The sequence below is a fragment of the Tamandua tetradactyla genome, chromosome 2 (genome assembly GCF_023851605.1).
Source record: "Tamandua tetradactyla isolate mTamTet1 chromosome 2, mTamTet1.pri, whole genome shotgun sequence".
NCBI lineage: Eukaryota > Metazoa > Chordata > Mammalia > Pilosa > Myrmecophagidae > Tamandua > Tamandua tetradactyla.
The window spans coordinates 191,841,620-191,869,108 of record NC_135328.1 but is presented as its reverse complement, the minus strand read 5'-3'; the positions used below and the strand labels follow the sequence as shown (position 1 = coordinate 191,869,108).

General features: G+C 45.5%; 1 protein-coding gene and 1 pseudogene across 1 annotated transcript in view; one reads left to right on the top strand and one right to left on the bottom strand.

Annotated features, from left to right (window-relative positions):
• CSMD2 (CUB and Sushi multiple domains 2) overlaps positions 1–27,489 on the bottom strand; it is a 609,437-nt gene that overhangs the window by 315,323 nt on the left and 266,625 nt on the right. The window contains exons 7-9 of the mRNA XM_077150390.1: positions 13,001–13,078; positions 7,596–7,683; positions 6,783–6,907 (exon numbers count right to left, since the gene is read on the bottom strand). Of these exons, the coding sequence (XP_077006505.1) occupies positions 6,783–6,907; positions 7,596–7,683; positions 13,001–13,078 (291 nt within the window). The remainder of the gene's footprint in view (positions 1–6,782; positions 6,908–7,595; positions 7,684–13,000; positions 13,079–27,489) is intronic.
• On the top strand, positions 15,794–20,397 carry LOC143654882 (60 kDa heat shock protein, mitochondrial pseudogene; annotated as a pseudogene).

The window sequence follows — 27,489 nt, the reverse complement described above, 5'->3', positions numbered from 1 at the left end:
CACTACAGTCTGCAGATAGCTAGCATTGAGTACCTTTAAATGGGGTTCAGAATGGAATACTACCTATTTTTTTTTCCTCTGCTCACTGGGCAATGTCAGGGAGTCTGGAGAGAGATACATTTCTCCCTAGGCAGCCAGGTCCTGAGATCTCACCAACAGACAGATAGCTTATTGCTGTAATCCACACCAGCTGGCAAATGGTGGGTGCTCAGACAATGTCTGAATAAATGAATGAACACATCATTATGTTTTTCCAGTTGCCTTTTCCCATCAATTGCTCTTTTAGATAGCTTTCAGGGGAGACTTCTCTGTGACTCGCTATGCCCAAGCTCTGCAGCCAGCCACCCCTTCTTCCTCTATACATCACTACACCATATAATGGAAGACAGAATCCCAAAAGACATTAGGGAGATGCCACCTGGACCTATAGCAAAATCTGACACCAAAGCAACCTGGCACCAAGGAAGGGAAATGCTCCAGATGCAAGCACCTTTGGTCTCCTATCTTCTCCCCAAATCTTATACCCACAGAGCTACATGCTGCCTTTCCTTGCTTCTCCTACCACTGACCTCCTTCCCTACCCTCTGCAAAGTCCTCTGGAACCAAGTTCCCACCATCAATTCTAAGGCAAACAGGTCGCTACTTGGAGCTGCAATATCTTTCAAAATCTCCTGCTCCAGCTACTGTTTTAATCGAAGCCTGTCTCCTCCACCCCCAGCCACTGCTTTCTCTGCAGCCCCCTCCAGTGGTGCTCTGCCTCCTATCCTCCTTTATTTATTTCTACAAACCTTTGCTGAAACCCCATAGAAACTCTTCTTGGATTTTCTATTCATTGGTCCCCTCCTGTCTTCTCTTCTGTACTTACCCAATCTAGGTCCCATGGTCCACCATTATGATCATTTTCTTGCAAATGCTCCCAAATCCCTTTTGCCTTTAACCAGTTGCCTAGAAAACATCAGTTATGGATGAATCCCTCTGCCTACATTCTCAATTCATGACCCCATAGAGCTGAGCTCTGCTGGAGAAAATCACATAAGTAGGACGTTGGATGTCACTATAAATTCATGCCTACCCATCTCAAAAGGATCCTAGATATTGCCCAATGACCTTGACATTTAATTCTATTAAGTTCTGTCTTCTGCTTTGCTCAAATATTCCTGCATGCCTTCTTCAAGCTCCTTGGACCTCTTACCCTATCTATTGTCTCCCCTCTTCTTAATTTCTGTTGTTGACCTTGCCTTAACTCTTTGGGGAAGGAACAGAAGCCATCTAGCAGCACACAATCTCTAACCACTCAAATGCACAATCCTACTTGCTTCTGTGTTCATCTTCTTCCCTCAGAAGGATGGACCCTTCTTCTTTCAAAGGCCAGTCCCTCCTCATGAGATGTGGCTTCCTGCCCTCTCACCATCCCAAGGGCAAGCGTGTCTGATGCCACACCCAAGGCACTGCCATCCTGGGAACTGAGAATGTCCATCTCTGACATTTTAAATTCTGTGATCCCTTTACTTCCATCACCTCCTACCACCCTAGTTGGAGGACTTTGGTCTGTATACACCTGCTGTTCTACGTCATAGACCCCTTCAGCCCCCAGGCTTCCACATTTTCTCCTCTCTATTGACCCCCAACTGGCCATTTTTTTTTGCTACCCAGACTGGCCTTCAAACCGCTCATCAGTGAGTGTAGAAGAAAATTTGGCTGGTTAGAGATTGTGTGCTGCTAGATGGCTTCTGTTTCTTCTGCAAAGAGTAAGGCAAGGTCAGCAACAGAAATTAAGGAGAGGGGGGCAAACCACTCATCAGCTTCAGCTCCCTCAGACACTCTCGTATCTGTTTGGCGAAATGCCTGCCTTTGATCAACACTACCATCCACCTTCTCTATTCCTAATCCTGGGTGCCTAGAGCCACATGGAGAACTGTGGCATCCCCACCGATTCATGGTTTATCACCATACTTGAACCTTCAGCCCAGGTCAATACTCTTACTTGCCTTTGTTCAATCTCCTCACCAACACCTTGCTGGGGCAACTTCAAATACTCGCCACTTGATTGAGCCATTTAAAAATCTCCAATGGTTCTTTTTCAGTTGTTATTGTTCTTGATCTTTTTAGAAAATATGGGACCTTAGTGACCCTTCTGTCTTTGCGAAACTCATATTCTTTGGCTACCATATTGCCACTTGGTGCTTCTACTTCTCTGGCCAACCCTTTTCAGCTTCCTTTTCATCCACACACACTTTAAAAGCAGTTGTTTAAATCTGGGTAAATCTTTGCATATTTCCTACAACTTTCCTGTAAGTTTTAAATGACGTCAAAATTAAAAGTTCCTGAAAAACGAGGGAGGAAGAGTAGTGATTCTGTGTGGTCTTGCCCAATATATTGGCTCTGAAGGCTCTCTGCAACTTCAAGTAGCAGCAGAATAGAATCTCTGGAGTCAGAGTTTGAGTCCAGGCTCAACCAATTGGCTTTGTGCCCTTGTACAAGTTAACTTGACCATTCAATAGCTTCAACTAAAAACAAAATAAGGTTATCGCCACTTCCCTCATAAAGAAATTATGAAAAATGCCTAGTGCAGTGCTTTATACAAATATAAACAGCTCAATAAATGGGAGCTTTATCACTAGCACATATAGATAAGGGGCTTGGGATATGCTCAGGCTGGAGCCAGGAGAGGGAGGTGTATTCTAGTGCAATCAGTGTACCATCTAAGGAGAAGAAATAGAGAAGAGGAGAAGAAAAGGAGAGGAGGAGAGGAGGGGAGAAACAAGGCGAGGTGAGAACAGAAGAAAACAGAACTCTGGAAAACATTAGTGCTTAAGGACTTGACTCAGGAGGCTGGTCCAGTGTAGGCCACCAAGAAGGAAGACAATCAGCTATTATCATCATACAATTATTATAGTACTTAATGCAGTCTAGTTTGTACCACGTTTCCCATGTTGTATCCTATCTCACAGATGAGGAAGGAGATCCAGAGCATTCCAATGGTTTGCCCTGGGCCATATGGATTGTTACAGCAAAGCTGGGGCGTGAACTTGGGTCTTTGAGTCCCGAGTTATGGCCGTCAGAAAGGCCTTTCTTCTAAACAGCAGAAAGAAAAAAAGCATACCCAAGAAATAACCAGTTTTATCCACAAGAGAAAACTAATAAATGATTTGTTGTTAATTATCTTTGAGTTGATTATTATGTTGCGAATAAGTGCCGAAGTATCTCATCTGGGACAGGGGACCCAGTCCTTGTTCTCCCTCTTGTGACACCAACTTGGGGTCACAAGAAACCAGGGCTCCCAACTGTCAATTTGGTCCTCTTCACTGTACCATGGTTTCCAAATGGGGCTTCCTTGGAGGTAGCTTAGGGGGTGCTGAGAGTGGTAAGGGAGGGGGCAACCCAAATCCCCTGCCCCTGCTTCAATCAGAGAAGTTCACTTGTATCTGTTTTATTTTTTGGGCCTCAGCAAAACTTTATTTTTAAATACTGGGCTCCATATGTAAAACTAGACTGAGAAACCCTACATCACACCTCCCTGCCCCCATCTGGGGCTGAGAAAAATCAATATAACAGCGGTTCACGTTGCTCTCAATATCCCTCTGATACTCAAGATTTTCTAGGAGCCAAAGGAGAAGCTAATTTCTTCTTGTGGGAGAAAAAGAAGGAAGGTCAGTGAATACCTAATTTCAAATTCTAAAATGAGGACAGAGTCCTGTATTGTTCACTCATTTCCATCACTGATTCATTCAGGTGGTCCGCAAACATTTGCCGAGAACCTATTATTTTCCAACCTTTGTGTTTTAGTAGAACTAATTGTGTGGAAAATGAATACTTAAAATCAAATCATATTTTAACTGCATTAAAGGAAAAATAATACAATTATGTACAGTGGCAAATTCTTCTTAGAACGTGCTCTTTGGGTATCCCGCTTCTTTGTGGCACTACCTTGGAATTTAAAGAGTTTTGTGCATTTTGCTTTCTCATAAACTGGGGCTCACATAAATAAACTCTCTTAAAAAAATCACAATTAGAATAGCAAGTCTGATTAATTAAAAACAAAAGATATAAAAAGAGAAAACTTTATAAAAGCCCAAATAAAAGAACCTGTGAATTTGATATTTATCTCAGCCCTTTTGGGGAAGTCCAGGATGGATTATCCTAGCCTAACCCCAGAAGCCTTTGTTTTCCCTCTTTTTCCCTTGCAATGACCTAGGGGAGAGGAAAAAAGAGGGGAGAAAGGCAAGAACGATAACCTGTGTTGAGAATCTAATCTCTACCAGACATGGTGCTGGTTGCTCAATATAATTGATTGGTTTAATTTCAGAACCACTAGGTGTTGGTGGAGGGGGTTGTTTGCCTGTTCAGAGATGATGGCTTGTAGCTCAAAAAGATGAAGGAATACACCCAAGGTCACCCAGCTAATAGGGACAGAGTTGTGATTTGGATCAAAACGTATGCGGTTCTCAAGCTGTGCAGCCGGAATGTAACTGGTCAAGAGAGCAAGGAAACAGGCTCTTAGAAGAACAGGCAGCCACTAGGGGCGGAGGGCTTGCCCTGGGGCTTGGGGGAGCTATATCCCAACAGTACCAGTTTAAAATAAACACGTGTGCATGTCAGCCTCAGATACGCTGGGACCGTTTCTAAATGAGGATCTCATTGCCTTCTCTAGACCTCCCAGGAAGGCCATGAAGTAATGTTTCATTATCACTACCTTTTAGCAGGAAAAAAAGAGATTCAGAGAGGCATAGAAACTGGACATACAAATAAGAAGTGATGACGCTTGGATTTGAACCCAGTTATGCCTGACTCTGCTCTCCACGATTCTTCTCTACCCCCAAAACAGTGGCAGAGGAATTAATGACCCCGTGGAGATAGAAAAGCATAATTCAGAGTTCAGGGGGTCAAAATCACTGGAAATAGCTTGAATGGGGCACATGACAAGTCTGTAGAAAAATATGGGCATATTACTTGAACTTCTTTGGAACTTCTTTCCAAAACACCAGCCCTTCCTCACCCTGGGCATATTCATGTAAAAAATCACCATCACTAAGAGAACAACATTTCTCCAAAGAAAAGATGCTGGGCAGAGATCAGAAGACGTTGTTATGCTGGCTTCTCAAAAAGGAATTTTGAAATGACACGAGCAAAAGAACCTCATAATTCTGTCCCTCTCTATACAGCAAATGTCTCGGCTCCCTGTAATTGAGCAATGAATGAAATAATCATTCATTCATTCACTCATTCTTCCAGCATATTATTGAGCACCTACTGTGTGCCAGGCCTTGTGCTAGATAGTGATTAAAACAGAAGTCTTGCCCTATAGAGCTTTTGCATTCTAGCACAGGATATTTGTTTTCCTGACCAGCACCTGCCAATTCATGAAGTGCTTCCACATTCACAACTCTTATTTGACTTCCACATTAAACAGCAGATGGATAAGTTAGGTACAGTTCTCTATGATAGGCAAGGAAATAGGCCCAGGGAAAATGGGTAAAGGGCCAAATGGCCCATGTCTAGCTGTTGGCAAAGCCAAGAGTTGTACCTAAGAATTCTTCTTTTGCTTGCTTTTTAAAAATAATAGTTTTGTAGAATCCATGAAACAATATGCAAAAATCAGTGGAAATGCAAAGTACATTATAAGTTGAGGATCATTCCCACTTTAAAGTTGAGTGACAGTAAATAAATCTAAGTCTTATTTGAAAGATACTTTACAACCCTCTTCCAGGTTACTTAACACATTGATAAAAACTGGGGGAGGGTCTCAGCTCACTCTTTATTCCTTTTTCAGTGTAATAATGATTGAAATTCTTTTTTTCTGTCCCCATCTCACTCTACATGAATATCATCTTGATGCTATGCCTTAAGACAGGCAGAGAATCTCTTTCTTAGACACAAAGGACCCAGAATGTAACTTTATAGTTGACAACATGCATTCTTTTTCAAAGGGACACTCAAAAGGATAGTCCTTGGCTTTGTTTATAAAATCCAGAGTTTCACTCTTGCTCCAAAGACTCTGGGTCTTGGTTGTGTGCTCAAGCAATGGAAGAGGAGAGGGCAAAGCAGATCGAAGGCCACCTAATGCTTTGGTGCTTAGGGCTGTCTTTGCTAATGCCTTGGGGAGGGCGAGGTCAGGGGCTTTTGGTTACCGAGATAGCTGCCATCCTGTCCCAGTGAAGGAATGTATGCAGGTTTGATATTTTAGGATGATTTGGGGCTTAAGCCAGCCCAGTGTGGTCCAGGTGAGACCTGAGAATGTGGGTAGCAAGGCCTTGGAGAACAAGAGGCCCAGGTGTGGGTTAGGAGACTCCCACAGAGAAGCTTTTTTGATACAGGTGGTCCACATCAATGCTGAGTAGCTGAGAGTAATGCATTCTTTCAGCAGACGTGATGAGTCTGCTTACTGCAGAGTGGGGAGAAACAAGGGCACTGAGAACAAGACTTCGAGATGTATATGCTTCATAATGGAGGGATTCAAGGTTAACTCTCCTTTCTGTTCAGGTTTCATTGTGATAACTGTTCTATGAGCTAATGATCTGCTTCATAGTCACCTCTTGTGTTGGAACGTAAGGTCCACACAGGGCAGGGACCACATCTGTCTTCCCCACCTCTGTGTCCCTGATCCTAGCACAGGTCTGGAGACAGAGGAGGTGCTAAATGAATGCAAATTAATGAATAAATACATGCAGGCCCAGGGAACTGCAAGGGAGCGAGGTGAGAGCCCGGGTCTCGTGGGGCTGGCCTCTTTCCTTCATACCCAGCCAAGGGTGCTGGCCAGCCTCCCTTCTCCAGGGCACCCTCACCTCGGCACACAGGCCTGTGGTCGCTCCAGGCTGCAAACATGTCGCTCACTTTCATACAGGTGATCTGCTTGGACCCTTGCAGGTCATAGCCCTCATTGCAGGTGAACTGGACGCTGGATCCTAACCTGAGAGACAAGGCAAGCGGGTGAGTTTAAATCCTAGACCTTTCATGCCCCCACCCCGAGTTCTTCACGGTTTCACAAAGAAAGACCACGTTGAATTTTTTTTCTCCTTCTGGGCTTTAATCTCTGTTCCACTGTTTTATCACTTAAAATCTCCATGGGAACAATTGTTCTTCATCTTCTGTTTTGTTTTGTTGGGGTTTTTTTCCTTTGGACAATTTAGTGGCTTTAGCATTGAGTTGAAAGGTGATTCTGTGAGTAAAACAGCAACCCTTGGAGATAAGTACTAATTAGGGCAGCTAAGAGTGAGTGGATGATATACCCATAAACTTTCATATACACAGATGATGGGAGGATGCTTTGGTAGTTAGAAACTCCACAAAATGCACCATCTTAGGGTGTTTGGGTCTCCTGCATTATCAGCGGCAGGAGGTGCCTGCTGGCATGTCTTGGCTGATGGTGGCAGTGCTATGTGGCCTGGGTTTGTGGGGAAACCCTGCTAGTCCACAGGTCCCACCTGAGGCATGGCCACTGTCCCCAGGAATGGACCAGAAAAGAATGTCTCCAGAAAGTGTCTGTTCTTGCATTGTACCACCCACTACTCCATCTCGAGGAAAGTCAGCCCTTACCTGCCCCCAACCAGGCAACCCCACCCTTCATGCACCTGGAAGATTCCCAAAGAAGATCTTACCTGAAATCTGAGCCTAGTCTTTTGCCCCTTTCGGGTATGCCAGGGTCTGGACACATATTATGCCCTTGGGACACACCAACCTGAGTTACTACAAGGCAAAAAAAAAACACAAAAAACAGCACATACAAGAGATGGAGAGTCACAGGAAGGCACCAGCTGGGGCACAGTTTCAGGGTGGGAGGTGGCCACAGAGGCAGAGTGAGGCGCTGCCCCATGGGGGCTGCGGGGCTCTGGAGGGCTGGGGTTTCCTGAGTATGCCATGGAGGGAGTTGCTTTTGATAAATTCCCCAGTGAGCAAAGTCCAAGTGAAACTCATCAAGAGCATGTGGGCTCAGAGGCAGGTACCCTGCACCAAAAAATCCCACCCAGTTTCCTCATCCCACCCCAGAGGCCAGAGGTGGAACATCCACAGCCCCCAGTGACCACCCCACCCTGAGCTTCAGATCCAGGGATGGTGACTCTAGATGAGATGAGCTCCCACCTGCACCCCTCCCACCCTCCCCCAATCTCATCCCCACATGGAGAAATGACTCAAAGAAAGTTAAATAAAAGGTAGATGCATGGTCAGAAACGATAAAGAATGTAAGAGAAGGCTGCGCAGTCTGAAATTCAACTGGAACTTATGCCCCAACATGGACATTTCCACTGAGAAACCTCTTCCCATAACCCTTCTCAAGCCAGAGGAAGCAGTAACCCCCCGACGAGGACCTCCTGCTGGAGGCTACCAGCCAAGGCCACTGAGCGGTGATGGAGCCTGTGGTGGCTCTGGACAGGATGCTCTGACACTTGCCAACATGAGTCCTCTTTACAAAAACCATGCGCACAGTCAGCTCAGCTAAGGAGAAGTTTTGTCAGGGAGCGGCGGATACACGTGAAGTCAGTTTTCTCCTGTCTGCAGTTGAGAGGTGAGGGAAACCCTCCCAGCCCTGCCTGCTTGTTGTTCTCTGCATGCTTCAGTACCAGTGAGGATGGAACCCACTCATGCCTTTGGATTCCTGGCTTTGGGGGTGACCAGAGGCTGGGGCCAGGTTGACAGCCTGGTGAGAGGACTTCCATTCAAAAGACCTGCCAATCTCAGGATGCTAGCAACAGCCTCTGGACAATCGAAGGGAGTTCTAGAGCCAGGTTCCCTGAGCTTATCCATTTCCCTCCCACTCAACATCCCACGATTCACAAACCCACTCATTCATTCCCTCATGTGGGCACACAGCAAATATTAATTGAACACCTATTGTGTACAAGGCCCCACTTTGGGTACCACAGGAGATGTCAAGGGCAATCAGATATGACCACTGTTCTCAGGCGCTCCCAGTCAAGTGAGGACAAGAACATGGCAGCAAACTGCTCAACTGTGATGGGGCCAGTGACATGTCAAATGAAAGATGCAGCTGCCAGGATGTCCAGCTGTCATATTGCCAGGAAAAACATGAAAAGCTGCTGGGAAGTGGTGGTATTTAGCACAGCCCTTCTGAGATAGTAGGATTTTGACACATGAAGACAAGGAATGGCATTTCAGGCAGAGACACGAGCCCAGGGAGCAAGGTGATCCCCATGGACATGGAACTGGGGGTTGCCAGTAGGCCAGAGACGGAGAGAGGAGCATGAGTGACAAGAAAGAGAAGAAGGCGAGGTTTCAGAGGTCAGACTTCTAAGGGATTTGAGTCTGACCCTGAAAACAGTGGGGAGCCACTGAAGAATTCTGAGTGGGAAAATGGCGTATTTGATGTGAATTGCTCAGGGGGAGGCTGGTTACCGTGAGATGAATTATCAAGTTTTGTGATCATCCAGGGCAACCAGAGCCCAGAACGAAGGTGAGGTAGTGGGAATGGACTTGGATGACATGGCAAAGAAAGAATCCCCAGGGCTCATGGAGGCCTAGGGCAAGGGGTAGAGGGCGGTGGGGAATTCCTGGGCCTGGATACCTGCGAAGATAAGGGTGGTGTGATGGAAGTAGAGAAGGTGGGGTGGGGGGGGGTTCCATTTCAAACTCGCTGAGTGTAGAGCATGTTTCTACAGTCAGAAATTGAAACCTCCAGGTGCCCCAGGTGCAGCTGCCGGTCAAGGGAACCTGGGCATTTGGACAGATTACATGCTTAAGCCAGACACTGGACACCCTCTTGGTTGTGTGGCCGTGAGTTTGAGGCCTGGTGGGAAAGCTCCCTTCTCCAAGATTCACACTGCCAGGTTAAAGCACTATCCTCTACAGAGCTGGACACTTGTATCCTACTCCCATCTCCTTTCTTGCCAAGCTTCTACCACTGAAGCTTTCCCACCCTAAATTTACAGTTCACCCATTCTGTTCCCAAGAGTTCAGGACCCTTCAGGCTTGGGTGGTGAGATGGATATGCCATCCCCCAAAGCAGAGCAAGTTCACAGCTTGCTTTCTGGGAGCCTCAGTGTTTTGCAAACAATGGGATGGAAATAGTCTAGAGAGAAGATACTTGGAGCTTCCAGTATAACCCAGGGGAGACAGAAAGGAGAGAAGGCTCTGTTCTAAGGAGGTGAGGAAGGCAGTTCTGAGCACTGCGGGCTGGTTTATCTGTTGGTCAGCCAGGCCCTTACAGTCATACCATGATCCTTCTTTACTGCAGACACCCAAGCTAAGCGGCCACCTCCTTTAGATCCTGCCCGCTCACGCCTGCCCACGTGCCACATCCACCCCAAAGTCCGTGCCGACCACGGCGCAGGAACCGCACAGATTGCTGGTACCACGTTCATAAAGACTGCCACTTCCTGCCTCCTTCTCTTGTTCTCTCCTTCGATACTGATGTCACCCAGGAGGCAGATAGAGCTGAAGGCAGACAGTCGAAGATGAGGCTGGGGCAGAGAGGACAGGCCATGGCAAAGCCTTCCCAGAACCATGGCTTCTGACACCTGGAGCAGACCCCGCTGCCTTCTCCTTTAATCAGCCGGACCAACTTGAGGCTCAGGCACCATTCAGAATGTTACAAACACAGCCAGTGGCGCAGCTCACACCTGCCAGTGCCCTCTTTCTGCTGGAGGACTGAGCAGGTGACGACATTCCCACGTGAACGTTCAAGATTCCCCAGGAAACAAGCGAACTTAAATCTCAGGGACTAGTTTACCGTCTAAATTTCTGATGGAGGAAGATTCCACTGTCCCCCAACCTTTTATTCTTAAAACCAGCCTTCATTGCCTATTCAAAACCAGCTGCTTATGTCTGTGGCATTAATTTGCTGTTGGCTACAGAAAGAAGAAAAGTAAGGGTCAACCTTACTCTCACCCCCATGAAGGCCCCTATGGCAGGAGGAAGCCAACATGTGCTCGGAATTGCAATGACTTTGATCCAACGTGGAGGAAGGCACAGGCATGGAGGTTGTCGGGCCCGAAGGTACCCATGGACTGTCTGGTGAAGGTAATGGGCGGGTTGGAGATGTTAAGGTGGTTCATGATTCCCTGAAGTTCAGGACACCTGTCCACAGGGAATCTGGCCAGAACACAAAGGGACAGACACCTGCAGATATTTGGCATACCTGCCTCTGAGGTGGCCTGAGCCATAGACCCATTCCTCCTGGGGAAACCTTAGGACAGAGACTAGCACCTCATTGGTAGACTCTGTGTGCTTTTTCAAAGAGTTTATGCACTGTTTTGTTAGAATAGGGATTCTTCACTTTTGGCGGGGAGTTATGGACATCTCTGAGCAGCTAGTGAAAACCATGGAACTTCTCCACAGAAAAATATACTACACACCTTACATGCAATTTTTCAGATGTTCATGGACCTCTTAGAGTCTTAGATCAAGAAGGCCCTTCTTAGATTCAGCAGCACCTCTAGGAGGAAAGCACGCTAGGGGTTTGTACCCCCATTCTACAGATGTAAAACTAAAAGGTTAGGGCCTGAGGTATCACAGCTACTGAGAACAATTGGATAAAAACTCAGTCCCCTAGCTAAAGGGTATTTCTGTAAAGTATGACCATGGCTCTAGTGTAACTCTTTGAAATTAAACCAGGTCTTCCATGGTTCATCAGATCTCCTGAGGCCACAGAAAGAAAGAGACTGTGAGTTCCAGGCCAGGTTTCTCATTTTCTCTGCAGGTGTGTGGCCTATGCCTAGCCCCCAATTCTCTAGTAAAGTGCAGAGGCCCACAGGGTCTCCTAGCCATCCTCTACCATCCAGTCCCCTGGGGTCAGGCTGCCTAGAGACACTGTCCTTGGTTGTACCCATCTCCAATCCGAGTACTTGAGACCAGATAAACCCCCCACATCCAATCCAGTCTCCATCTCTGCCCCCAGCCTCACTCCCCAGCACACCCATCAGGGCAGAGCTTAGAACAACCAGGGGCTGCTCTCCGTTTCTCCTCAATAAGCATTTTTAGCATCTCAAGAGAAGTGAGCACATGGAAGTGAAGGATGCAAGGAGGGTTTGGGGAAGGAGGAGTGATGCAGGCACAATAAGGGAAGGAGGGAAAGAAGGAGAAGGGAAGCAGAGAGGGTGAGGAAGGGGGTTGAAGAAAAAGGGAAAGAAGGAGAAGAGTCTTAGAGACAGAGAGAAAAGGAGATGAGAGGTGAGGAGAGGGCAAAGAAAGGGAAGGAAAAGGTAAAACCAGGATCTTGGTCATTTAGGGGACCAAGAAAGGCTCCCTATATTTCCCCCAGAATGACAACAGAGGGTTTCTGGGAAAAATCTCCTTTGCATTCCAGTCCTGCCCTCTGGGGGCCCCAAATCTTCCCATACCCCTTTCTGTGCCCCTCTTCAGATGCCCCTCAGCAGGCTTCCAACAAGTATTTTGGGGGTGACATTCCAGACTGCCCCCCATCACTGGACCCCTTTTAACCTAACAAATGCTAGTAGCAGGAACACGTTTCCACAGAGATCACCCTCCCGTACCCAAGAAGGGAAACCCCAGCCCTGCCCCACCCACCCAAGAGGCAGGACCCCCTACACTCCAATCTTCTCCTCTTTGTCCAGCCAGATTCAGGGAGCCCTGGAGGAGGTTACTAGGCCTGAAGAGGGCATTTCCCTCCCTCCCTTTCCTAATCTGGCCTTGGAAACTGGGACTGGCATGCTGCAGCCCCTAAGATCCCAGACTGAGCTAGCCAGCTCCCAGAAGAGGAGCCGGGAAAAGGAGTGTCTTAGCAGGTGGAAGTGAGTCAAAAGGAAAAATAAAGAGAGAAATGTAGCAGTAATGACTCCCTGGAGTGCAGTCAGAATGGGAAGTGAGGGAGACAGAGAAAAAAGGAGGGGCACGGGGGGAGGAGGAGAAGGCAAAGGACAGGCCCCCTCGCCAGCGGCCAGTTGGCCTTTGCACGTGCAGAGCCCAGGATGGAGGGAAGCAGGTTGAAGAAAAATCACTACAGCATCATCTGGTCTCCCGCAGTCACAGCGCCAGCGGGTCTGAGCTCGAGAGAGAGGCCCTGCAGGTGGGCAGGCGGGTGGGCACTTACACACAGATGTCTTCTGGTTGTTATCTTTGCTGGGCATCAGCTTCACACCTCGAGATTTCAACTCGATCTGCTTCTTGACTAGAGAGGAAGAGGAAAAGGAGTTTAACTTATTGTCTGTGACCAGAGGCTGGGATCCCCAACTTGATTCCCTTCTCTGCGCTTGGGACATTCCATGGTGGACAAAAGCCAGGAGCTCCTCTGGGCAGTGACATCCCAAAAGTAGCACCCAAATCCAGGAAAATCTCAGATGTGGAGGAACAGCTACCACCACGCAGGCCTTCTGGGGTGGGTAGATGAGGTGGCCTCCAACTTGGTGTGCTTTGAGAGGCTCTGGGACTCCTCCATTGGCATCTCCTAGGTGTCTGAGATTTCACCTTTAGAACTACTGAATCCAATGTACTCCTCAGCAAATCTTATGGAGTGTCGAATCTGTGAAGTCCCGCAGCCCATCCTCTGCAGTTCTGCTCCCCTGCAGCTTCAGCCCTGCCCAGTGTCTGAACTAGCCCTGGCCAGGTGTGATGGTTGGATGATGGCCCCAAGTTTCCACCCCTCCCTGTATCCACCTCATTTGCAATGTGATTTTTCAGTTCCTCCCATTAACGATGGGGAATATATTTCCCCATCTCTTGACTCTGGTTTTGGTCATTGAAAATTTGTCCAAAAGCTTGAAATGCATCTGCCCCCTGAGGTTTGCCCTTTTGCATCTCTGCCATCCTTGTGAGTAGGCATGACTGGTCCCAGGAGGGTGAGAGATATGCAGAGCCCATCGGCCCAGTTGAGCCCACCTAGATCAGCTGACCTACCCAGGCATGGGAGCAGGTCCAGCCCAAATTGGCTGATGCTCAGATGACCTGCAAATCCATAAGATTTTTTTTTTTTCTTTTTGTAAGTCACTAAATTTGGGGCTAGTTTTTTATGCAGCATTTTCTTGACAATCATTAGATAGAACAGGGCTCCTCTGGACTCTTGTCATTGCCAGTAGGAGAGGTCTGGAGTTAGCTGGGCTGTCCAAGCCTCTATACCTAATGTGTATTTGAGGACTCTGTGCCAAGATAACACCTAAAGAAAGATAGCATGGAATCAAGTGTAAAGGAGGGGGAATTTGAAGAGTAGGTGGGAGAACTGGCATTTATTGCCATACACTTTGCTAGGTACTTTACTGCCACGTTTTAATACTAAACATAAACCTATGAGGTAGCTATTCTTATCCTATTTTGCAGATGAGTAAAGTGAGTCCCAAAGAAATTATGCAACTTGTCCAGGGAATCACAGTCCATAGTGATAGCATTAGGGCTTGAAGTCTGTCTCAAAATATCAAGCTCTTTCCAGGGCCCTACACCACACAGATTTCTATCTCCAGCCAGCTTTTCCCATATTATTTGTTTGCTACCTTGTTTATTGTCTGTGTCTTTCCATGACAGCAGGACCCTCATCTATCTGGCCCCTTGTTATAGCCCCAGCACCCAGTAATAATGACTATGGTGCAGCGTAATTGCTGTATAACTATTCATCAAATGAAGGAACCAGAAGAGAATAGTGTGGGCTTGATCAAGGAGGTGATGTTTGGCTTAATGGATTTAGGATTTGGAGATGCAGGGAGGAAAGGAGGACCTTCTATGTGTGTAAAGGTAGGAAGGAATGGCTTGAACAAATGTGCCGAGACTGGGCCTGTGTGAGTTGGGGGACGTATGCCCTTCAGGTCTCTGGGAGATGGAGCCTGGCTCAGGTGCATGCCTGCTGGGTTGAATTGGGCTTTGCCCCCATTGCTATAAGTCCAGTCTGCAGCTCTTCAGGACATTGGCAAACAGCATAGAAAGGGTGCCAGAGCCAGAATGCTACAATTCTAAAGGCTATTTGCTCTGTACCCGTCAACCTCCTGTGTGTCTCACTGCCATGCTCCCCTAGGCATTCTACTGGCCTCCACGAACCTCACCTTGTCTCTAAGAGGTCATGTGCCTTGGTGCACCTGCCTCATCCCAGCTCCCCTGTGTATGCCATCTCCCTGCCAGACCCTTCCTGTTGACCAGCCCTGCTCAGGCTGCTCAGTGATGGCAACAACAGCCATGACAAGGCCCTTCCTAAGGCCCTACACTGAGCTCTCACTAGTTCTTTATTTAAATCAGCATCCTTGACTCATCTCTTTCTCTCTTACCCACACATGATCCATCAGCAAATCCTTCCAAATATATCCCAAATTGAGCTACTTCTTGCAACTCCTATGTCTATCACTACACTCTATTAAGTCTACCATGACCTTCTATCTGCCACCCTTGCCTCTGTATCATCTATTCTCAACACAAGAGCCAGAGGGATGCTGCTAAAACATAGCAGCATCCCTATGAGACCTAAAACTAGGTCTCTGCTCAAAACTCTTTAGAGGCAGCCTATCCCCTGGAGTAAAAGCCAAAGTCTTTAAAATGGACCATACAATCTACCCTCCTTGTGACCTCTGAACCCATCTTCAATCACTAACCCTCAGTCACTCTCCTCTACTACATGGAGTTCTTCCAAAATGCCAGGCTTGTGCCTACTTCAGCCTGGCTGTTCCTAAAATGCTCCCCCTCCCCCCATTAGCCCCCAGAGAGTCATATGACTTGTTCTCTTTTATCCTTCAAGCTTTAGTGCAAATACCCCTTCCTCACTGAGGCCTCCCTTGACCATTCCATTTAAAACTGCATGTCCAACCCCAGCTCTCCCAACCCCTTCCCTACTTTATCTTTCTAAATTTCTAACATACTACATCATTTACTTAGTTGTTTAATCTAATGTCACCTCCCTTGGAATGTAAGCTCCATGAAGGTAAGGAACTTCTGTCTGTTTTGTTAATTTGCATGGCAAATAGAGGGCTCTCACTAATCACTTCATTTAGGCCTTTCAATATCCTTGACTGGTAATTATCATGCCCAAGTGAAAAATAATAAAATCGGGGTTCAAAGTGGTTTGGGCGACTTGCTGTAGGTCACACAGCCAAGCAGCAGACATGCTCTCCAGCAGAGTCAGAGCTGCTTCTCCTATGAACTGCCCCGAAACAATTCCCAGAGGCATGGTCAGCCTTCCTGAGCATCTGCTTCCCTTCCCAGCTCAGGCCCGAAGGCTCGGGAAGATAAAGCATCAAATCCAAACCCCACAGTGATAAACTGCACAAAGGGGTAGTCTTGCAGTCACCCCACTTTGCCTACGTCAAAGTCTCTCCACGGGTTTGTCTCCCAGTAAGTCACTATCTAAGCAGAATGCCTGAGAAAATTCAGTTACATCCAGAGTCCCTGTTTCCCAACATGCATTCAACCCCCTTTTATAAATGTGCATTACTCTTCATGTGCATCCAGCAGGAAAATGTCCAATGAGCACTAACGTGGACCCATTATCAAACAGAAGGCATTAGGAGGGAAACATACATTATTCAAGCCTAGCTAATATAGTGCAGCAGGGGAAAAAAATCCCTTCCATTCAACCATCCCCAGGAGAACAGGAGCAGCTCCGGCACCATGAAAAAAGTTTGAGCTCTTCACTCTGATAATCCAGCACTGGGGCAGGAATAGGTTGGGGGTTTCTATGATCCAGGGCAGCCATCTGAGATCTGGTCTGCAGAGATGGCTCAGGCACCTGGCCAAGAAGTAAGAGGTGATGGAAGAATCTTTACAATTCCCTTGGTTCAGGTTCTGGTGTCCGCTAGAGGATGGGGCAGAGAAAGGGGTCAGCACACAATGGATGTCATTCTTGGGGGTGAATGCTATTTGCGTTTTCCTTATAAATTCTGATGGGAGACTGTGGGACCTGGAAAGACATGAAGAGCTTGCTATGAGGGAGTCCTTCTCCCTCTTGTCTCAAGATTGCATTAAGGAAGAGTCCCCTGCTCAGCGCCCAGGAAGGAATACTTATGATTTCTGTGTCCATCCTCTTTACTCATTCTTCCCCAAGGAAGGACTGTCAGGGTTTAATATTCATGGGGCCACTTTTAGTGGCAGATTATGCCATCATGCCTCCAAAGCAGGAACTAACACTTTCCCCTTTTAGTTCTTGTTACTTACCCTAGGATGGGGTTTGCTTCAATGATGAGAACTGAATGAGAAGGAACCTGCAAAGCTGGAGTGGGATCCTTTTTCTACATATAAACTTTGTGTTTGCATATAAGCTTTGAGCTGGTGTAGATGGTATCACCTATTCCCATATTGTCTGTGGGCCCCATGAAGCCATCAGACACACATCAGTATCCATGGACTGGTCTCTGTCCTCATCACATTAGTTTGTGAAATTCAGGGGCCACAGTGATTTAGGCAGCACAGTTTCCTACCAAATAGCACAATTTCTAATAGGGAGGAGATGGACACCCAGGCTCACTTGGCCACACCATCATGACCTCTGACCCATGGGGCAGGAAAGTCCCCTTAGTTGGGAGTAAAGCTCTAGGCAAGGCTCATCACTGGTGATGCAAAAGTGAAGTTACTATCAAGAAACCACCTCCACTGTTTGACTGGGCCTCAGTTTCTGAGCCATCCAGGAAAGCAGTCACACTCTGAATCTCATATCACTAATTGATTTTTCAAGCAGTCTGACCAGTGGGAGGGAGAGCTCACGGAATGTGAAGCACCATCGGAAATCAACCACGAAGTGAACTGTCTAGAAGAGCTAGCTGAGCAGATCAGGGCAGAGCAGGATGTGAAGGTCCAAGAGCAAGGGCAGGGCCCCTTTAGATCGCCACAGTGGTGTACTAACAGATCCACCCAGAAATGAAGGACAAATCCAGCAGACAGACAAAGCAGCATGGGATGTATCTTGTTCATGTTTGTATATTCATTCATTTATTCATAACATAATGTCAATAATTCATACTGTCATCTGCTAATGATATTACCCTGAAGCACTGGTCTCTGAAAAGAGAATTCTGTAACCATTAATGCAGCCTGAGGCTGACTCCATGGATTTGGCTACACTCAAATGCACAACCCTTAATGCACACGTGCATGTGCACAAATCCATGAATACATGTGCATTTGTGTCTATAACAAGTGCACCAGCAGACATGCATTTGTACACATGTGCATACATGGCTAAAAATATTCTCATACAAAATATAATTAATGCATATACATAAGCATGAATTTGCACTACATGTGAGCAAAGTCAGGACTCCCCAGAGAAGAGTGTTGGCTTTAACTGGTTGATGGAAATCTTACTAGGTACATTCATCTCCTCCAAATGATAATCACTACAGGAGACTGCCAGGCTGCTCCATTTATCCTTTATATTCTGGTTAATTACAAGACATTTCCCCACTGCTATAAAGGTTAGCGGGACACATGGCACACATTTAGCTGGAAGAATCTGGCAATACAAATGCCTCTTCAGTCTGCAACATGAGTTATTTGGCTGAGCTAATGGAAGACAAAGACCTGTTAGGGAAGAAGAGAGGAGAGGGAGGCCTAACCTGTCTCTTAGGCTCTGGGAGTCCAGAAAAGGATGGAATCTGCAGCCTCTTGTCAGCTCAATGGATTCAGGCTCCCCTCCACTGTGGCTGTGCTGCTGGATGGACCATCACCTTCCCTCCTCCAGCACCTCCTCCTTCAGCAAATCCTATTTGTACAACCTTAGAAAGTTTCTCCAGTGTGTATCCTTCTCCTCAATGTTCTATGCCACTCATGCCCTAAATCCATCCTCTTCTGCTTGGATTATTGTTCACTGGTTCATCGCCACTTAACCTATCTTAAAAGCTGTTATAGAGGGTGATCTTTTGAACAGTGAAATATGATCCCCTCTTCCTTCTTAATAAATACCTTTTGGTTGTGCACCTTGTACTCTGTCCCTCACTGCTAAGGTCCTCCCCTGTTGCTGGGCTACCTGCTCTGCAGAAATGCTTTGGTTCCCACAGTCCTTTGCCACATGAGACCAGTGTCCAGGGCCTCATTCTTATTTATGCCAAAGATGTAAATTTCTGTGCAGATGCCCAAACGCTAATGCTCCAAGGAATAGACCTTATAGAAGACACTGTGGCCATTACAAAGGGAAAAACTGTATTATGGAACAGAGGTAGGGAAAACTCAAAGTAACAATGCTTGACATGTATGTTGCCAGGGCAGTTGACTTAAAGAATGAATACAAGACTCTTGGCACCGGACTTGATCAGGATGCTTCCAATATACAAACGAAGAGACTGCCAGCTCCACCACTTCTTCAGTACTACATGCTTGATCAGGAGGCTTCAAGACTAGCAGAGGTGTTAAGCCAGTGGACATTAGAATAGGTGTGAGGCTGTGTTTTGATGCTATAATTGCTGAACGTAGGAAGAAACCTCAACCCGTGACCACCCCTGAAGAATTGCTCAGTTTGCAACAATTTCTGCAAATGGAGACAGAAAAATCAGGAATATCATTTCTGCGGTAATCATGAAACTTAGAAGGGTGTCATCACAGGAAAGGAGAGAACAACATTGAATGATGAATTAGAAGTTGAAGGCATGAAATTTAATTAAGATTATCTCTCTCCACTTGAACAACACATCAAAAGTTTAACAACATGAAATTCAGGACGCTCAAGGTTTCCAATATCCAGCCCATTGTATCCACTCTGGAAAGGACCAATTCCCTTGAAAGTCTTAGGTCATAATTGCTGAAAATGCCCCCAGCACACTAATTTGAATAGGATAAAATCAAAATTTCAGGTTATAGTAATCAAAGCTCCAGATTTTGGTGATATAGAAATAGCCCACATTGATATTGCTACTATGGTACACTGTTTGGAGAAGAGGGCCTGACCCAAAATCTTGAAGAAGTTCATTTTCATGACTTAGGAAAAGTTGTAAAGGTTATTATGGCCAAAGGTGATGCACATCTTTATAAGGAAAAAGTGACAAGACACAAATTGAGAAACATATTCAAGAAATCATTAAGTAGTTAGATGTTACTGCTAGTGGCCGTGAAAAAGAAAACCCAAATGAACATCTGGCAAAACTTTCAGATGGAAGAGCTGTTCAGAAGAATGGTGGGAAAAGTGACACAGAAGAGAATGGAAAGAAATAATCACAGACTCACTAAATGCTGCATGAGCTACTGCTGAAAAAGGCATCGGTCTGGGTGCTTTGTTCTGTTGCTTTGGAATCACTGCTCCAGCTAAGGAAGGGCAACAAATGTGATATAGAAATAATCAAAAGAACATTAAAAATTCTGGCTAATGCAGGTGTTGAAAGGATCACTGGCAATTGAAAAAATTATGCAAGGCCCCTCCGATGTTGGTTATGTGGCATACTTGGAGATTTTATGTGGAAAAAAGAATCATCAACCCAACAAAGATTTTAAGAAATGCTTTGTTGGATGCTGCTGGTGTGGCTTCTCTATCAGCTAAGTAGCTTAGTAGAATTTATGGTCACTGGAATTCCTAAAGAAGAGAAGGAGCTAGCATGCTAGATGAGAAGTAAAAGCAGAAGCGGTATGGTGGGGGTAGAATGTTCTAAATCTGAAAATAGTGCTTTGTCATTTTTAGCAGCCTGTGTAGTGGTCTTCACTAACAACTCCAGAGATGTCAGCTGGTCAAGAAAGGTTTAAGGCCATCAGTAAAACCATCAGTTATTGGTTTCAATTGACTTTGCAATAGCGTTCTACTTGGAACATCCTTTCTGTCCTCCTCTGCCTTGGCATGGCGCGCGAATCCTATGACAAACACAAATCAAGGCACATAGAACGTGCCCAATAACAATTTGATGACTGAATGGATAACCAAATATTAGCAGAATATGTGCTCTGAATTCATCCCCTGGCCAAAGGTATGGGCTATACTAGGAAACTGGTAAGTGAGGGGACGGCTGCAGTCTTTTCTGCTGATCCAGAGGTAATAGGCTCACTTTTGCTTGAATGCAGAAGCTTGGCTTTGTGACCTCTTGGCCCTGGGCTACCGAGTCTGGTAGCCACAAACCTATAATTCCTCCAGAGTCCTCTGGGGACCCCTTACCTGGAAAAGAGATTGGAAAAAGGTTGGCAGCTCAGCAGACCAACAAGAGGGGACAAAAGAGTCAAAGCTTGGACCACAGGATGCCGAAGGCACTTTGGCCTGGTCTGAGTCTGCAGATAAGTCACAAATAAGAATGCAGCATGTTCATGTGGAAAACAGAAGCTTCAGCTTGTTACTCCAAAAAAGCCTCAAGCATCTCAGTGAATCATTTCAAATGGAAAAGTTCATTCGGCAGACAACTGAGATTCAGTGCGGGACTTCTAGAAGGTCTTCATGTGGACTACTTTCCACTTCTTGGTCACCAGGGTTGCCTTGACAAGAGAGAGAGTGAGAGAGACAGCAGGGCTGAGCTAGAATTCGGCATCGCATGATTGTCATCAGGTCAGAGTGAGAAGCAAAAGACACGTGCCTCACTTACCCACTGTTGGTGGGAATGTCAAATGGTGCAACCACTGTGGAAGGCAGTTTGGCAGTTCCTCAAAAAGCTGAATATAGAATTGCCATACGACCCAGCAATACCATTGCTAGGTATCTACTCAAAGGACTTAAGGGCAAAGACACAAACGGACATTTGCGCACCAATGTTTATAGCAGCGTTATTTACAATTGCAAAGAGATGGAAACAGCCAAAATCTCCATCAACAGAAGAGTGGCTAAACAAACTGTGGTATATACATACGATGGAATACTATGCAGCTTTAAGACAGGATAAACTTATGAAGCATGTAATAACATGGATGGACCTAGAGAACATTATGCTGAGTGAGACTAGCCAAAAACTAAAGGACAAATAGTGTATGGTCCCACTGATGTGAACCAACATTAGAGAATAAACTTGGAATATATCATTGGTAACAGAGACCATCAGGAGATAGAAATAGGGTAAGATAATGGGTAATTGGAGCTGAAGGGATACAGACTGTGCAACAGGACTGGATAAAAAACTCAAAAATGGACAGCACAATACTAACTAATTGTAATTATGTTAAAACACTGAATGAAGCTGCATCTGAGCTATAGTTTTTGTTTGTTTGTTTTTGTTTTTTAATATATTTTTTGTATTTTTTATTTTTATTTTTTCCCTATATTATCATTTTATTTCTTTTCTGTTGTCTTGCTATTTCTTTTTCTAAATCGATGAAAATGTACTAAGAAATGATGATCATACATCTATGTGATGATATTAAGAATCACTGATTGCATATGTAGAATGGAATGATTTCTAAATGTTGTGTTAGTTAATTTTTTTTAATAAAAAAAAAAAAAAAGACACATGCCTGAGGAGGGGCCCCAGCTGCCATTTCCTCCTCACTGCTCAAGGGTTTCACCATGTAACAGGGAGTCTAGATGAGCAGTGGGATGTGAGAGTAGAGGGTTCCGTGTGCCAGGTATTTTACAAGGCTCTCTTTAAACTTTCCATATTAACCCTAGAGGGTTAATATTACCCCCTCTACAGAGAAGGTTAGGGGTGAACGGTATTGTTCTCACAGCCCTGTAAGTCCCTCATCAATAGTGATTATCAGACATTGGGTGTATTTGAAAAAGGTCCTTCTCACTGTCATTCCTTTAGGCTGGAAATAAACCAAGGAAGCATTTAATACTTTGAGCAGGACTGAAATATTCCTTGCCTGGAGGCGGAAGAATTGATTACTCCACAACTGGCCTTCCCAAATGGCAAGGAATCTTAATAAACTTTTAAGTTCTGTGGTTGCCAAACACGTTAGCTTCAAGAATCTATCCTTTTAACGAACTCTTAGGTAAATGCCCACTGAGCAAACGAGATCAAAGTGGGAATACTCTGGGTGAAGTGTGGGTAGAGACCTGAAGTGGAGTTCTCCCAACTCAGTCCCTAACAGACCAGCTGCTGGGGGAACACGCTTTGGCCTCCAAGGATTTCATTCTGAAAAGTACTCTTTTGAGGCCCACACTCTGTGTACACACATGGGAAGGCCCCTAACCAAAGAGTGGAGCGATGGTCTCAGCCTCTACTCTGTCACCAACGTTTCACATCTCTAACTCCAGCCCAGACCATTTCTTACCTCAGCTACCCACCCACAGAACATCCAACTGACTACTAGACAATCCCTCAGCCCCTAGTGTCTGCCAAACATCCCAGAATCTATGTCCCAAGCAAAATTCATCTTCCATCTATCTCTTCCCCATACCATCTTGGCCAACATTATCATTTTTGCCCGTTTTGTCAAGCTAGAAATGTAGGATTCATTCTTGACTCCTACTCCTTTCTATTCCCCACAAAATCTAACTAGTCACTGAGTCCAGTATGATTTACTGAGGACATCTCTCAACTGTGTCTGTTTCCTCCCCTCTGACTAAACTCCAGCCCTCATCATCTTCTAATTCTCAGAGAGTCTTAACCCATTCCCCTGTTTTCATTCTAGAGCAGTCAGAGATCTTTTTAAAATGATTCCATCTCCCACCTTAAACTTCTGATGACTTATAATCATCCAAAAGTCAAGTCCAACCTTACCAAGGCTTTTCACAGCCCAACCCCTACCTTAATTTCCAGCTTCAGGACTCACTAGTGACCCCTCACCTTTGCTTGGAGCTCATCTATTTTTTTCTATAAAGGACATGATGATAAATTAATTAGGCTTGCAGTCCATTCGTCTTTGTCCCAAACTACCCAACTCTGCTATTGTAGCTCTAAAGCAGCCTTGGATAATGCTCATAGAAATCAGCATTGCTGTGTTCAATGAATCTTTATTTATAGACATTGAAATCTGAATTACAAGTTCCATGTGTCATGACATCATGACATATTGTCCTTTTGGTATTTTTTCCTTCAACCATTTAAAAAGGGAAAATTCTTAGCTCGAGAGCCATACAAAAGCAGGCAGAGGGTGGGATTTGGCCCATGGGTTGTATTTACAGACCCCTACTCTAGACGCAAATAAATATTTGTGGTTTTTCAGATCTACCAGTTTCACATTTCTTGTTGTGGCTTTACTTCCTGGAATGCTTCTTCCTAGTCTCTGTGGGATTTATTTTTGAGACCCACATTAAAGTCACTTCCATTTTTTTGGCTATTCTTAAGCCCCTTGGGCAAAATTAATTGCTCTTTTATCTCTCTAGTTCTAGAACTCTGAATCAAGCCTCAATTATAGCTCTTATCACACTATACAGAAGTTATAGATTTATGTCTGTTGCTGTCTTTGAATCTCTTTGAGAGCAGAGATTGGCCTTGTTGTGTTCAACTTTTTATGCTGTCATGTAGTAACATTACACAAAAAATATTTGTTAAATAGAGTAGAATAACACACCTTCCCACAATGAGCTAGAGGCAGAGCCAGCTAGTGCACAGGTATCTGATATCCTGTGGTATTAGTCAAAATTGGGTCTGGCCGCCAACACACCTCAAGTCTGTTTGGCTTGAGACAGAAACATAATGTGTTGTGTTACGGGTTATCTTTTAATTCATTAATTTATTTCTTGCTTCTCTGGGGGGAAAAATCCATCAATACAATTAGGAATTGGTAATTATTGGCTCCGAAGGGCCATAAATTACTTGACACTCTAATGCCATAAACCTGAGCACAGGTGAAACTGATCTTGTGTTGATGATTCTCAGTTTGGGCCTCCAGATTCGTTCTTCAAATGTCTTTGCTGTGCTGTGCACCCCCAGAGGCTGACTTCTCAGGACTGTTAGAGAGCAAAGGAGCCCATATGGCATAGAGCAGTGCAGAGGATGGCTTCTGTGGACCACACCACCTGGTTTCCTTGTCTCTGGCTTCCAGTTGGGTTGGCCAATGGAGGGAAGGGGAACTGAAGACTACTGCACTGGGTACTGATTCTTGAGGCGACACTGGGCATTGGTCCCTGTTCCTATCTCCTTGCTGCACTGGGTACTGATCCCTATTCCTGTCTCTTTCCTGTACTGTGGGTTGATAGTGGCCAGGCTCCTCAAGGACACAGCCCTGCCAGGCAGCCCTGTTCCACAGCTCCGGCTCTTGCACTCCCTTCCCTGACCCCTTCAAGTGAGTGGTGGTAAAGGCCTCCCTGCTGGCTAGTTCCTGGGGCTTGGCCATCTCTCGTAGCTACCTTTAACACTATCCTCATCTCTGTAAATGATCCCTTCACTAAATCCTCTTCAGTTAAAGCCGGGTCTTCTGCCTCCTGATGGGTCCCTGGTGAAAACCCATCTCTACCTCTCTTTTGGACTGCATCTGCAAGCAGCAAAACTTAGATTGGTCTTAAGGGCTTCAGAGTTTTCTTTCCTTTACAGCCACTGGATTCTCAGCCAGGGATATTTTGTCCCTAGGGATCATTTGACAATATCTGGGAATATTACAAACAATATTTTTTGGTTGCTATAGGGCAGGGGAATGGGAGAGCTGCTACTGGCATCTAATGAGCAGAGACAAGGGATGCTGCTAAACATCCCACAATGCACAGGGCAGCCCCCATCCCCTATCCTTGAACAACAAATTATCCAGCCTCAAAATGTCAATAGTCCTGAGGTTAGGAGACCCTGCTTTAGACTTATCTACTGAGTTACTAAATGAACATCGTGCATCCTCGAACCCTGCACCCTCTGTTTGGAAAAAACTAAAAAAGGTCTCAGGGGAGAACCACTTATTAACTCAAGCAGCATATACCACAGGAATTAAGCATGCTAGATCCAGATGAACGCTGGCTTTGACACATATCGGTCAGCTCCAGACCCTTTCTGAGCCTCTCTTTCCGCATCTGTAAATGAGGCCAATAACAGTATCCACTTCACAGTATTGCTGTTAGGAGCCAATCCACTGATAAATGTCAACATTTACAGAAGACCCTCTGTAAATGCTGGTACACGCTAACATGTAAAAGTCAGCTCTGGGCTGTGATAAGGAAGACTGAGAGCAGGATAAGATAGCATCTGCTTTCAAGAAGTTCACAACTAAAACTGATTTTCAGATTGTGGGTTGTTCCCAGTTACAGGCTTGTATAATCAATTTGAAGGTTGCAACTAGCATTAAAAAATGGAAAAGAAAATTTCACAGCACATTGCGGGCAGTAAGGATAAATACCATGTGGTGAACTTTCCTTTTAGTTCTATGGATGCATGTGTGTTTTGGGTTGTGATGACTTCTTTTTTTTTTTTTTTACTGTGAGATGAGAGTAACAAAACAAAGTTTAAAAGCTACCAGTTGAATAGAAACGGAAAGATAGGAAAAAAGGTCCCCGTGAGTTTGCAGAAAGACTCTCATAGGCCTGCAAATGAATTCGAGCTTTGCCACTTACAGGCTGTGTGATCTTTGGACTAATCAGCCTCTCTGAACTTCAGTTTCCTCAGCTGAAAAATGGGAATAAAAAGGACTGTGTGATGTTGGGAGGCTCCAATGGGGGCAATGCATATCTAGTGCTTAGCACGGGACCTGCACACAGTAGGTGTACAACCTTGCGTGTTCCCACCCTAGGGATTTTATGGTCTGTTCTGGGTTCTTCTTGTGCATCGTTTGGCATCAAACCTAAACCTAACACAATGATGAATGGGCCCTCAGTCACTGAAATATTCGAAACACCAGCATTTATTTAATCAGATGAAATTATAGCATTCATCTCTGTGTTTCTATTTTGGAAAACACGACGGGAAGATTCAGACAGGTGCCTCACATAAAGAAAGGCCCAGCTCAGTAGCAGAAAAATGTCTCCAGGAGAGCTCTCAGGGCACAGCTTTGTTAAGCTTGTCATGCCAAGTTGGTTTCCTGTTTATTTTTTAAATATTTCAAATGTGTTCCGGCTACCCAAGGCTAAGTAAATGAGGCCATTCATAAAAGGTTCCGATTTAAAAGGCAATGCTTCTACCTCCAGCGCTGCTTTTATCCCAGTTTCCAGCTAGAAAGCCCCGGCCCCAGAGGCCTTATGGCAGGGGGCGGGGACTCAGCTCTGCTCAGTGCTACCTCCGAGATGGGCAGGCCTCTGAGCAGCCGTGGCCTGGACAAGCAGCCCCCTAGGCCTTGGTGCCCCGATGGGTAGAATTGAGAGGAACAAGCTGCCAAGATCTTCCCTGGAAACCTTCGATTGCTGTCCTCCTGGAATCAGCCTCTTCCTCCCCAGCATACCCTAGCAATGCTCAGATTTCGCTTTGCACACTTTATTTGGCCTGCATTATAGTTGTTCCTACACATGCTGATTCACCACACTGAAATACAAGCCCACTCTTTTTTGTATTCACCAGGGCACTTACTTGTAGTTAGTGCACTAGACAAGCTCGCACAAAACCAACATTGATTTGTGATGGATAATAATTAAGGGCTTCGCGAGAACGTCATGAGGTCAACCTCTGGTGGTGTTTATTTCTATAAATTTTGTATACTTCAAATAAACTCAAGATCAAAGAAGAATGTAGTCACCCATTCCCACACATCCAATAGAGGTTTCGATTTCTTCCAGTGGTGCAGAGAGACCTGCTGCTGAGGTCGACCTCACACCCTTTACATAGGCAGGTCTTGTGGTTAGGAAATTCTTCATTATTAGAGCAGGAACCTGATTCCTTGCAATTCTCACCAGCCTTTCCTGTGCAGATTTTATCCTGGGTCTGATCTCTC